Below are 13291 nucleotides of genomic sequence, written 5' to 3' on the forward strand. Positions count from 1 at the left end.
AACTTCATTTGCACCTCTGATAATCTTGTGTTTGTCCAGGGATTCTTTATGACTTTTTAATATTGCCTTGGTGACCACCATTTGTGGTGCTCAGTTGTCAGTGAGCTTCAATTGAACTAATCTGTTCATTGGAGAAGACCTACTATAGGAGTTTGAAATATTATATATATAGTCATATAGACGAACTTGCGTCATTCGAAATTTCCATTAAAGAAATTCAAAGTTTTCCAAGAGAACAGAAAAATTGGTCAGAAAGAGTAATTAATTTCAGGTCTGGCTAAATATTCAGTGTTGTCAACTATATTACTTTGTTCTGGAATTAAGAAAGTTATACTATAAGATGGCAGTAAGATGTAGACAAAAGTTGCTATCATATATATATATTCACCATCAATGAATGGAGTTTCTAAAGGACTGTGAAAACTATCTGGTTGAAAAGAACTATTGTCACCAGTGCAGTTTTTGCCATGACCACATTAGTTTTAAAATAATATTAAATAATAAGAATGTAACTTAGTAAAGAATATGAAAGTGTGTATTATTTGTTCTGAAACTGTGACTCACACATGTTCCTCTCATCACCTATATTGGTAGGAGTTTGTCTCAAGCCATAAAAGGAGTTGGATCATGCCATTAACTGGTGACTAATGAAATTCTGTTCGGCAGAGGAAAAGAGAGGTATAAATTATGATCAACATTGTTATGAACTCTTTTTCACACCAACAGGCAGTTATATGGGGAAAAAAACTGGTGTTATTAGCATGCTCTAACCAATTGAGCTAATCTCAGGGGTGAGTAACTGCTCTTTGTGGTATTAACAAAAATGCCACCAAGGACTCAGGTTTTGACATAGTTTTTATGCTCTACTTTTCTTTCAAGTTACCTTGACCTTGCGGTCCAAATAACATTTGTTGTCTTACAGAGGCAGCTATGACTTCTGAAAGACAGAAGGGCTTCTTTCTCTATGCTTTCCAGCATTTCAGGAGAGGTTTTCTTTACAGCTTCAGGATTTCTTATTTATTTTCTTTCTGGGGCAGACATTCTTTTGTCACAAGTTAAGAGATAGCTCTGTAGTTATCACACAGACAAAATCCCCCTTGAAATGATTGGAATTTTTTTACAAGAACTGCAGAATTGGGTCACATACCACCAAGAATGTTTTGGCTAGGAGTTGTCAGGGAAATGGTGATCCTCAGCTATTAGAGCTACTTGAGTGCATCACCACAACAAGCACTAAACTGGGAACAGCGTATCTTTAAAATGCACTCAAAATTAATGGTTTACACAGGGACTGACCAAGATTTTCAAGATCAGCTGCTGAAGTTTTCCTTTAAGTATATTGGAATCCTACATATTAAACTATGAGTACTGGTAAAAATATCCTAGAGAGAACAATGGAGCTCATGCCAGCTGAAGACTCAAAATGACAGAGAAATAGGAAAATCATAGATCTTGAGATAAAACAATAAATGAAATTATGATAACTCATTTATTTGCATTACTTTTTCTCACTGCAACTTATCTTTTCTTCATGAATAGCTGTAAAGTGTTGTCACCAATTAACAATTCTGAAATATTTAATGTATTTTCTCATTTGCAAATGTACCTGTGAAGCTGGTTAAAAAGTAGGGCATACTGCTGAGATACATAAATGTAGTAATGAATTAAGTTTTGACCTGTGTAGGATTCTGAGTCATGTTAGTTCTTTCACTTAATCAGTACTTGGGGTACTGTATACCTCTCAAGCAAATACTCAGTACCTGAAAAAAGCTGAAGAAAAGACATTTAAAATAAGTTGCATGTAAGGTTAAAAATAGAAAGATTCATCATATTCCTTACAAATTCCTTGATGCAGAAGTAATCAAATAGAAACTAGGGGGTATGTTTGTTGGTACTGACTAGAGAAAATTTTGTTATTACACATATCCTTTCTTCAGCAGTACCATCTCTCTTCCATCGCATCCCAGACCCAAGCAGTTGTGCACATTCCCTCATGCTGAGTTGCTGTCAGAGAGATCAGTTTATCGATCTTAATATCAGTGCACCAGCAAAAGGAAGGGATAGTGGGAGGAACAATTTAGCTGATGCTGGCTTTGGGAAAGGTCAGTAGCCCCATAGCCTCACCATCATGAGAAAATCTGTCACTACTTCTATTGATTAACTCAAATCTGCATTAAAAATTTTGGTTTTGCCAGTAGCAAAACCAGCACTGTCAATAAATTTTATATTGGTTCAAAAAGCACATGAAAGTTGTGACTGGAATCTCTCTTTGTCATTCAAGATAATTAGGCTGGTGAAATTCAAAATTAATTTTAAATTAGCTGTAACTTCTAGATGATTTATGAAAAATGCTTGTTTCTAAAAATATTGATTTACTACACAGGCTGTTTACCCTGGTGTTCAGCTAGCCTTACAGATATAAAACTCTTCCTTACCACATCTTAACCTGCCTTCCTGTGGATTAAGTTTTTTATCTATTTATATCTGCCCGGACAATAGACAACTTCGCTCTGCAAAGTAGTGATCTCTTACACTTTTCTATGCTGATGTGAATCTTTGTATTTTAAGGCTTTTGATATTACTTAGCTATTATAAACAAACAAACAAACAACCGTCCCCTCTCTCCCCCCCAAAATCTTTGCATGGAGTATGAACACAGGAGTATTTCCCCCCAGGTAATGGACATCTTTCCTTAGGATGATCTTGAAAGAGACTGTTCACTTTCATGACTCTATTAGGTTTGGAAACTTTTGGAAAAAAAATTATGGGGGATCACCACTCTAATCTTTTGTAACATATGCTTGTTAACATGTTTATATATTTTAATTCAAATAGACTGATATTTGATGCTTAGATTTTCCTGTCCTAAAAGAAGGGAAGTAGAATAGTGGAGAGATAAACTTCAAGCCTGACACCAGGCCATTCATAATTACCAGAATAAGTGTTTCAAGCAAACCTTTTTTTCTACAAAAGAGCATTTTTTTTTCAGTAGAACTAACATACCAAAAAAAAAAAAATCTACCTAGCTATTACACAGACAGTTATTCATAAAAAAACCCCCACATTTGCTTCAGGATTCTGTACATATTAGAGCAAAATACTCAGTTTTCTGTATAATTTTCTGTAATCTTTCCATACTCCTGATTGGAGACTTAAAGTGACTGCTGAGTCATTAATAGTAAACAAAGGATCATATTGATCCACAAGTTACTTTTCTGCCTATGACTTAATTCTAACTTTGATGTTTAACACAGACTTACCTGAGAAACAGTACAAGTCGAAGTATGCATCTCACTAATTCTCTTAGTGGACTAGTATAAGCAGCTTTTTACATAATGGTTTGTGTAGTCAATTAGCAGAGTATTAGCTATAATAGATAACATTCTTACTAAGACCATATTAATTCGATCTTAAACACAGCTAATCTGAGACCTATATTGAATTTATATTATTATGTAAGCAGAATGTTTCCACAGGCAAGTAATTTCCTTCATAGCATTTTAAGGAAAAGGAAATCCTAGCATCTGAGATATAAACATGCCGATTTTATCAGAGTATTAGAAACCACTTAATGTTTCTTAAAACTTGAGTGTGCCAGGCTATATTACAAATAATAATTATGACCAGTAAAGGACACAAAGACTGAATACCTTTTAAGTTTATTGGAACACAAGGAGTGGAATTGCAAGCTAAGAAAATGTCTGCAAGAATTAAATGGATGTATGTTTCTGCTCCTCATTTTGCTTTGAGTTACACCACAGCTCTGGAGTTCTCTAGTCACTTCATCAAAAAAAAGAGCTAGTATGTCTATATGGACACATTTTTTAGTCATAACATGAATTCACCAGTTATGAGACAAACTTTCTCTGAAAATAATTATGAATCCTGTCTTATACAGATTTAAGTTCATTTTTAGTTGCATGGATTTGTGGCCTCCTTATCACTTTGTTCAGCAATTCTGCAATAACACCAAAGCTTAATATGTCTCTGGTAAATCAGCTACCTGGAGGGATGCTGCAGGCAAAAATAAATTTTTAAATCACAGACAACCATGAAGCTAAGTAATAGCAAATTTACAAGCAGAGAAAATTTTGGGACAGCATCAAAAACTGTACTGCCATGAAACGAAAACGCTGCCATCTTGACTTCTGCTAGGAATTGTAGCATCACTGCTGTTAGTAGAAAAAATTCCATCAACACTAGGCTGCTTGGGCCACAGCATTCTGTTATCTAGTTACACCACTGAGAATTACTGCCCATCTGCATGCCAGAAGACAAGTGCTTCTCATGGTTACTGAAATGAAGTGGAAGAATGAGGCCTAATATGCTTGTAAACGCTCATGCCAAGAGTCATGTAGGTGACTGGGGGCACACTAGGCAGGTTAGCACTATCACATCAGATGCAGATTTGACAACCTTTTGAATACATACTCCCCTCTCCCATTTTTATTGAGAAGCTATGTTCGCATTTGTAGTAATTTAAAATTTTTCGTTTTTTAATGAAATATCCTTTCAAGCATTATGAGTTAATTAAGTATTAGCCATAGTCATAGCTATATATACCATAGATATGGGTATATCTAAAAATATCAGCCAGTGGTGATTTAAAATCTCCACAATTTATGTATCATCATTTTTGGAACATGTACTTTAATTTCACCAACAGAGGTCAGTAAACCATTGAGAGAGAACCATAAGTGTTTGGTGAGAACACACCCTAGTCAATCTTCCTAACATCCTTCGATAGTTATGTTCAAAGGGCTCTTGTTCAGCTGCTTCAGTAAATATAAACTCAGTTAACAAAAAGGAAAAAAAAAAAAAGAAAATAAAGAGTGTATGGTTATGCACTCAGGGGAATGAGCTTTATTGGAGATATGAATGACACAAAACACTACATTGTTAGAGATATTTCAGCATTAGAATATGTTTAAAATATCTGTTATGAAGCCAGTAGCATACATACATGCATAGGTATGAGTATTGCTATGTCAATTTTTCAAGGTTAAAACAGGCCCTGATTTAAATGATATGAATGACCTGCTGAATTTTATTTTTCAAGCTTTGTGCTGTTGAAAACCAGCCTAGTGCGGAGAGAGCATGAAAAGGAGGATCTCAGAGAAATAACATTTAATGATATTAATACCAGATAGAAGCACAGGAGAAACCAAGAGCTGTCACCAACTTGATCATTTTGGCAGAAACACTCAGCTAATGGAACTATATTAACACATCATTTTCCAACTTTCAACTGTAATGAAAAGCTATTTTTACAAATCGTTGCTTTCAGTATATGGTGTTTCAGCCACATGGCTTCTATTAGTGTACAGGGGAGTTTCACAACCAAAGCTGCCTGTGCAGCACTGAAAGTGCACCTTTTATGTTGAGCTAATCCCAGAGGGGAGTCAGCACTCGTGCCCCTGTCCTTTTGACCTTTATCCTTTTAATGCATTTTGCCTCAGTAGCAAAAGGTGAAAACCTAGTTTTTATGTTTCAAAACAGAGCATTTCAACGCTGATTCTTAGTGAAGCTAAGGAAAGTAACAGCTCCTGTGGAAATGTTGAAAGTCCCTAGCTCAGCAATCAACAATAGCTTTACAAATGTGTTTTTAGAATCGCTTTTCTGGTAGCCCTTTGAAGCTCACCCGTACAGCCCCGCTGCCATCCCTCTGAACAGCTGTGAACATGTGAAGCCGCTGGAGTGGAAGATGTTAATTACTGTCAGCGACTGGAATTTCTCCAGGGAGCACTTGTGGTTAGAAACATGTTTCCCTAAAGAAGTGCAGTAGGTGCTGGGATCATCTCTCCTGTAGCATACCTCCCCTCTTAAGCAAAAGGAATTTCTCATTCCAAAGCAAAACTCAAAATATTCACTTTTAAGTGTTTTTCTCATAGGACACGGATTTTTCTAAGCAATCTTAACTGTAGAATCTTTTATTTCTGTGAATAGAATTCCAACAATAGGTAACTGAGTTTTTCAGGGACTAGGTTTAGCATATGTACAAATTTTCATTAAAAACTGGAGAAACAATTCTAAAATAAAAAAGGAACAAAATCAGAAAAAGTAGAAAACAAATTGAGGGACATAACTGTGGCTAGGGTTTTTTCCCCCCAACTAGAGTAATTTGAGCTTCCTTTTTACGGCCAAGAAAAAGCTACACACCTTCCCTCCAATGACATCAGAAAAGTGCAGACCAAAAATGGTCTTTTTTCTTCACATTTACCTCCTGCTATTCATTGGCATTTTGAGTCTGAACTAGTTAGCATCAGGAGACTGATGTGATGTCAGTGAGATATTCCCCATAGGGAACCAAAATAATAGCAGATGAGCTGAGCTGGCAGAAAGATCCCCAGAAAGGGAAATAACAAAACCAACAGATTCTAAGCCTAGCCCTTTACTGTGACAACTACAAAGCACCTTTAACGACTGAACACATCCTCAAATACACCTCATAGATCCATCTGTGGTAGTTAAACCTAGTAATCGCTACCACCCCCGCAAAAAGACCAAGTCAGGTCAGTCTCTGGCTGCAGAGATGAGGATAAAATCGTTAATCTGCAGGACTTGACTCCCAACCTGTCAAGACGAATGCTGAGGACATTTCTCTTTGTCCTTTGCTATAGGTGAGAATGGCACGTGCTCCCCAGTACTCTTACCAAGTGACAGACACACCAGTCTTTTTTTGATCATCTAAGGGAGTTGAAGGAAAACAGTAGCCCTGATCTTCAAAAACACTGTCCCTTTCCCATAAAGGCACAGGAAGTCCTCATCCACCCCCAGAAGGAAGGTGTATGCAGGAAGAAGGAAACTGAATGTAATGGAAAGTAAATATATCAACTGTGAAAACAATAACCAACCACAAGCAGCTACAGAAATCCTTCCTTGTACTTAAGGACAAGTACACTGATATTCAGTGTTTACAGAGGTAAAAGTCCCACAATTACAGGGCCAATTCCCTTTTATGTAGGCCATCAGTGCTGCTGTATTGTACTCCTTTCCCCAGTCCAACATCAAACGCAGTGAATGAGGAGTAGATAGAGCTCAGGTGATGGATTGCTTAATTCTTTCAAAATGGTCACTGCTTAATGGCATAGACCATCCAGTAACTCTGGGTCAGCTGCTGCAGGCCTTTAACAAGGCTTGAGCTGGTGTTCCCCAGTTCATCACAAGTAACAGTGAAGATAAAAAGTACACAAACACAGAACTGTTATATACAAAAAGTTTAATTGAAATACCTGTATAAAAAATATGATCTCCATACATTTCACACTGTTAAACAGAAGAAAAAAAATCCAAATCCAAGCTGCATAAATGCAACCAGATCACAGAAACACAGCTATTAAAATAAATTAAGGTTTATGACTCTGCCACTCTACCTTCCAGAGCCAATGCACGGAGACTGTACAATGTCAATAATTTAAAACCCTTCCAAACAGCATTACTTTACACTTCTGGTACATTAATACCAGACAAAAGGCATACTGACTAACTTAAAAAAGTCATTCTATTTCCCTTAAATTAGACTTTGTACAACAATTTCCCATCTTCCAACAAAAAACTGGTAAGGTCAGAAATTTTTTTTTTATTTTTTTTAACCAAAAGTTGACAGGAATGCAGAAAAAAAGTGCCATGGGCAAACCACTAGAATTCCCATGGGGAGAAGGAGAGGAAAGCACAGTGTTGAATAACTCTAACCAAATAAATTAACCAAATAAATAGCCACAGTTGAAAACTGTGGGAGGTCTTCTAAATTTCAAACAATAAATAACTGTATAGTACATGGAAAAACCAAGCTTACATAAACACATTATACAGGTATGGAAAAAAAAAGTAGAAGTCCTTGAATATTGCATTGATTGTGCATTCGACATGCCCATACATACTTTTAAGACTCGCAGGGTGACAAAAGGCCGGGGGGAGTTGAGAAAGGGGCTTCTCATGCCCAATGGTAGAGATGATAAAAGGAAACATGAATAAATGTTTCTGATAAAGAAGCCAATATACCTGTTCATATTTCTGTGCAGGCTATAGGAAATATTTTGAGCAGCAGAGGTGGGTTGGGTTTGTAAAGGGCAGGGGGGCAGGAGTGAAATGTCTGTGTTCAAGTATTCCATCACCAGTGGATGGGACTACTTCATTCAATCACCGAACAGGTTCTCCAATGCATCATAGGAGCTGCTTCCTCCAGCACTGAGTCTAAAGGGAGCAAATTCCTATAATGAACTGGATCTTCTTTGGACATAGACAGCTCAAAAAGAAAGTCCCACTGAAGCAGCTTTCAAAAAGGCACTCAAAAGCAAATAAAATCTAGTCCAGGCTCTATGAGAGCAAAAAAGTTTACCATGTATTCAAGAGGTCACTGCTTTCTTAATAAGGTCAGTCTTTGACTAAGTACTGGCCTGCAACTCCCAAACATAAGCGTTTCCAAAGGAAATCTCTCATTCCAAAGCAGAAACCAGCAAAGGGGGAAAACAAAATCAAGTCCCTCAGACAAAGATTCAACTACAGAATAATGAATGCATTTTTCTAGCCCCTCCTATGTATTGGCAGCAGCACTGTGGTCTTTCTGCTTGTAGCTCCCCCTCCCAGTGCGAGGTCCTTAGTAATTCACAGACTCTCATTACTTGAACTTGTGCTAGATACATCAGTATCAAGGGTCCGTAGCCTTATGTCACAGTCCTCAGACTTCACTACTTCAGATTTGTGCATCCATTGATGGTCAAAAATCTGCTCAAGTGTTGGTCTGTCTGAAGGCCTCAGTGAAAGGCACCATTTGATCAGCTGTTGACATTCTGCAATAAAAAAAAAGCCATATTAGACTAAGAAAGTAAAAAAAAAAGACAATTCTGATAGTCTTTTTAATAACAGAAATCCACCCACACAAGCTCAAATTTACAGGACTATTAAAAAAACCCCAAAACCAGAAAACCCACTTAACTTCTATAGAACTTACCAGGTGAAATTCTTCTCCTGAAGTATAATCGTCCCCTCAAGATTTCTTCATCTTGCTCAAAAGGGATGTCTCCACAAACCATATCATACAGCAAAACTCCCAGAGACCATACTGTTGCTGACCGCCCATGGTATCTGTGGTATCTGATCCACTCTGGAGGGCTGTATACTCTTGTTCCTGCAAGCAGAAAAATACACACTATTAGAGTAAAAGTTTAAAGTGTTTCCCCATTGTTCAGCTCCTTCTGGCAAAGCTAAATTAAATTCAAAAACTTGGCATTTGGGAATTTAAAAAAAAAACAAACAACAACAGCAACAAAAAATACCAAACAAAAAACCAAACCCAAAAAACTAAACAGCTTTACATTTTTTACAAGCCAAAGCCATTAACAGTGTAATTTCAGGTCATCTGCAGGGTTACACCATCAACAGACTTGGCCCATCCGGTTGTTCTATTTTGTTGCAAGGAATAACACAGCCCCATCAGCTGACTGTTTACTGAGGCGAGCTCCCTTTCACTGACCACGTGGCGTCTGCAGCATCACACCAAAAATAGACACAAAAGGACAAAGGGGGCTGTCGGGGAGGAGGAGAGGGCGACAAGAAGGTGAAACACAGGTCTGCCCGCATTACACGGGGCTAATCTGCTTTATCCAATTCCACAGGGCAGTAAACAAAATAGGGCTGCTTACGATTTCTACGTTTTTAAGGCCCCCCCAGGGCTTCTATGCAGCAGCTTTTCCCAACCCGCCCCTCTTCCCCTTCCTCCAGTGCCCAAGAGCTCCTTGGATACCAAACAAAACGGGGAATTCGTGATGCCGAGGGTCACGTGCAGCGGGGCTTCGGGTTTCACAACAAACAGATGTGAGTGCTGCGGCAGCTGGGGGCGGGGGGAGCGAGACCCCGGTTACATCAGTCACACTCCAAGGACTGGGGGAAATGCTCCCTCTGGTCACATGCTGGCTTATGTTCAGCTTTCCCACCTCTAAAGCATCGACCCTAGCCCCTGTGGCAAGTCATTTCGAGAGAGTACATTTATCCCCATCACTTTAAAATCTGCAATGCGGGATTTCCAGGACACCGGCAGAATGGGAGTGGGGGAGGTACCACTCCGAGTTAAAAAAAGCCACTGCATATAAAAATTGCATATCCACACATGGAAACATCCGACACTGGCAAAACCTCCATGTAAACAGATCGCCCTCTACGAAAAATAACCCGCTTTTTCCAAGACAGGGAAACATAAACTGCTGCGTCACTGCTTGGAATCGCTTCTTTCCTACGCAACTGAACACCCCTAAGCCACTTCGGGTCCACAGGTTTCCATTACTGATAGACCTGATATGAACACCCGCGTCAGGGGCTCTGCTTGCTGTGGCCGGTCACTGGGAACGGGCTAAGTGGCAACTAGAGGGAGGGAATCACCCCGGGAGGGGCACGGGAACGGTGGGCACGTACCGTCAAAATCGGTATAAACTGTGTCCTTGAGGAGGGCCCCCGAGCCAAAATCAATGAGCTTCAGCTCGCCAGTGCGGAGGTCAACCAGCAGGTTCTCGTCCTTGATGTCCCGGTGCACCACACCGCAGCCGTAGCAGTGGCGCACCGCCTCCAGCACCTGCCGGAAGAACCCGCGGGCCGTCTCCTCGTCCAGGGCACCCTTCTCCGTGATGAAGTCGAACAAGTCCTTCACCAGCTCAGGCCGCTCCATAATGATCAGGTACCCGTCGGGCCGCTCGTACCAGTCCAGCAGCTTGATGACCCCTCTGAAGCCGGAGCCCACCTTCTTGAGAAGGACGATCTCCAGGGGCACCATGATACCGCTCTGGGCAGAAAGGGGGGGCGCGGGTCAGCGGGGGAGTGGCGCGGCCCGGGGCACCCCCTCGCCGAGGGGAGGGAGGCGGGGAAGGGAGGGAGGGAGGAGGGCGTGCAGGGCGGGGAGGAGGGCGCGGCCGGCGGGCCCCCTCCGCCGCTGCCGCAGTCCGAGGGGCGGGCGCGGCGCTGCGGCGGCGAACCCCCGCCAAATTCCCTCCCGACGCAGAGGCCGCGCCAGCGGGGCGGGCCCCGCCGCCCACACAATGGCCCCGCCGCGGCGGAGCCCCGCGGCACCCCCGGAGCTCCCCCGGGTACTTACAATCGTGCCCCACTCGGTCACCCGCTCCTTCACCACATGCTTCACGGCGACCTGCGGAGCGCGGAGAAAGGAGGCGCCGTGAGCGGCGGGGCGGGCTCAGCCTGCGCCCCGCCGCCGAGGGCCGGGCCGGCCGCGCCCGCCGCTTCCCGCGCCCGCAGATTCCCGCGCCACGCTCCCGCCCGCCGCCCCCGCCCGAGCGCCCCGTGCCTCACCGGCAGCCCGTCGGCGATCCTGCTCCCCGCATACACGGTGCCGAAGCCCCCGCTGCCCAGCACGGAGCCCACCTGGTAGACTTTATCAAACGGCTCCTTTTCCACTTTCACTGCGGAAAAGAGAGGGAAACACCCGCGTTAGTGTCCGCAGCCGCGCTGCGCCCGAATAACAATAATAGTAAGAAGAATAAAAATAAATTAAAAAAAAAAGCCCACAAATGCTCTGGCTGGCGGACCCGTACGCTGCCCTGATTCCAACCAAGGTTTTATTTTTTTAAAAGTAATCTTCTTGAATAACAAAAAGATATAAATATAAGGAAATAAATGCAGCTCTGGGGGCTGCGAAACGCCGACCCCGACACCCCGGTAACGCAGGGCCGGTCCGCGCCCTCCGGCGCGGCGCTGGCAGGGGACAGCCCAGCCGCGTACCTGGCTGGAGGATCTTCACCGGCAAGTGGTCCATACTGGGGCTGCAGATATGCGCCAGCGAGCCGAACTTGGAGAGCAACATCTTCCGAGGGGGGTGGGCGAAACGGCGAGTTCCCCACGGCAGCTCCGCCGGCGTCCTCCCGGCTCAGCGCGGCTCTCGTCTCCCCGGAGCCGGCGGAGGGCGGCGGGCCGCGGAAAGCTTCTGCGCGGCTCCTTCTTCGGCCGAGAGCGGGAACCCACGGAATCCTTGGGGGTCCCCGCCGGCAGCAGTCCAGGCGTCGGTCGCACAAAGTCCTCCGGAGAAACGCAGTCAGCGAACGCGCCGCTCCCGCGTTCCTTCTTCCACCCGGCGAAAGCCGCTCGGGGCGCAGGCAAGCGCAGGCAGAACTAGAACCCTCCGCAGAGACAGACAAGTCCGGGGGCTTCGGGTCCGCGCGTGGAGCCCGCCCCTGCAGGGGCCGCGGCGGCAGGAGCGGGCTGGGCGCCGCAGTGGAGCCGTGGCGGGCGGAGGACAGACCGCGCCGCCGCCGAGCTGCCCGCGCGCTTCTGAGCCGGCGGCGCCGCCGAGCCGCCTCTTAACTCCCAATATTTTGGTGCGGGCAGAGTGCGGCGAGCGCGACCAGGATATCCCTCCGCGGGGGAGGAGGGGGGGGGGAAACACCTCTCTCCACCGCCTCCGCCGCCCCCTCCCCTCTGCGCCGGAGCCCCCGCGGGGCGGCGGCCGCGACTGCAGCGTCCTTGTCCCGCCCCACCACACGGGCGGGCACGGGGAGGGCGGGGGGCTGGGAACTACTTGTTCTGTAGTAACCGGCGCGCAGAGTTACACACCGTCTGAGAGGAACGCATCACACATTAGCGGCAAAAAAAAAAAAAAAGGGGCTGGGGGGAGATTCTCCCGTGTGCGTTAACGCTGCCGCGCGGCCAATCGCCGGCCGCCCTTTCAAAGGGCTCCCGGGGCGACCCAATGAGGAGAGCCCTCATTTGCATGCGGCGGCGCGCGGCCAGGCGGCGGCAGGGCGGGAATGCCGCGGCGCGGTGCGCCGGGCCCGCCCCGCCCCGGGCTGCGGGAAGGTCGCTCCGAGCCGCCGCGTCCGGGGCTGCGCGGGGGCGGGGCACCGACAGCGCCGGGGCACGGCGGGCCGCGGCTCCGCGGAGCCTCTCTGGGGCGCGGGCAGCCCCGGCACAGCGGTCGGAGCCCGCTCGTTTTGCCAGCCGGTGCTCCCCAGTGAGCATGCGGCGCGTTCCCTCGCCCTCAGTAGCGATTCCTCCTCCTCCCCAGCGCTGCCCCGTCGCCTCGGCGCAGTTCGGCTCCGTGCCAGCGCGGGGGGACGCCGGCGCCTGCCCTCCGCGCCTGCCTCTGTCAGTCACCTCCCCTGCGCGGAAGCCCCGCGGGGCCGGTGCGGCGCGACGGCGGGCGCCGGAGTCCTGGCAGCGCGGCTCGGAGGAGCCGAGGGTTTCCCGCCCCGCCGAGGCGCCGCGCCGGGAGAGGGCACGGAGCTGCTCCGCTTGCCGGCGTTGCCGCCGCCCGCCCCGCCCCGCAGGGGGCGCTGCATCAACAGGAATGGGGGCG

General features: G+C 45.5%; 1 protein-coding gene across 1 annotated transcript; it reads right to left on the bottom strand.

Annotated features, from left to right (window-relative positions):
- Positions 1-7202: 7202 nt before the first annotated feature.
- On the bottom strand, positions 7203-12287 carry PIM3 (Pim-3 proto-oncogene, serine/threonine kinase). Its single transcript, XM_068995671.1, has 6 exons — positions 11722-12287; positions 11293-11402; positions 11081-11131; positions 10408-10771; positions 8951-9127; positions 7203-8789 (listed from the first exon to the last, which is right to left on the bottom strand). The coding sequence occupies exons 1-6, from the start codon at positions 11801-11803 to the stop codon at positions 8605-8607; spliced, it is 969 nt and encodes a 322-aa protein (XP_068851772.1). The 5' UTR covers positions 11804-12287; the 3' UTR covers positions 7203-8604.
- Positions 12288-13291: the final 1004 nt, after the last annotated feature.

The sequence above is a fragment of the Aphelocoma coerulescens genome, chromosome 1A (genome assembly GCF_041296385.1).
Source record: "Aphelocoma coerulescens isolate FSJ_1873_10779 chromosome 1A, UR_Acoe_1.0, whole genome shotgun sequence".
Taxonomy (NCBI): Eukaryota; Metazoa; Chordata; class Aves; order Passeriformes; family Corvidae; genus Aphelocoma; species Aphelocoma coerulescens.

Excerpts from the sequence above, each read along its gene's own strand:
- PIM3 (XM_068995671.1), bottom strand. The coding sequence starts at position 11,803 with ATGTTGCTCTCCAAGTTCGGCTCGCTGGCGCATATCTGCAGCCCCAGT. Across the intron at positions 11,403-11,721 it reads GGTGAAGATCCTCCAGCCAG|TGAAAGTGGAAAAGGAGCCG; the intron begins GTACGCGGCTGG and ends TCTTTTCCGCAG. Across the intron at positions 11,132-11,292 it reads GGATCGCCGACGGGCTGCCG|GTCGCCGTGAAGCATGTGGT; the intron begins GTGAGGCACGGG and ends CGCGCTCCGCAG.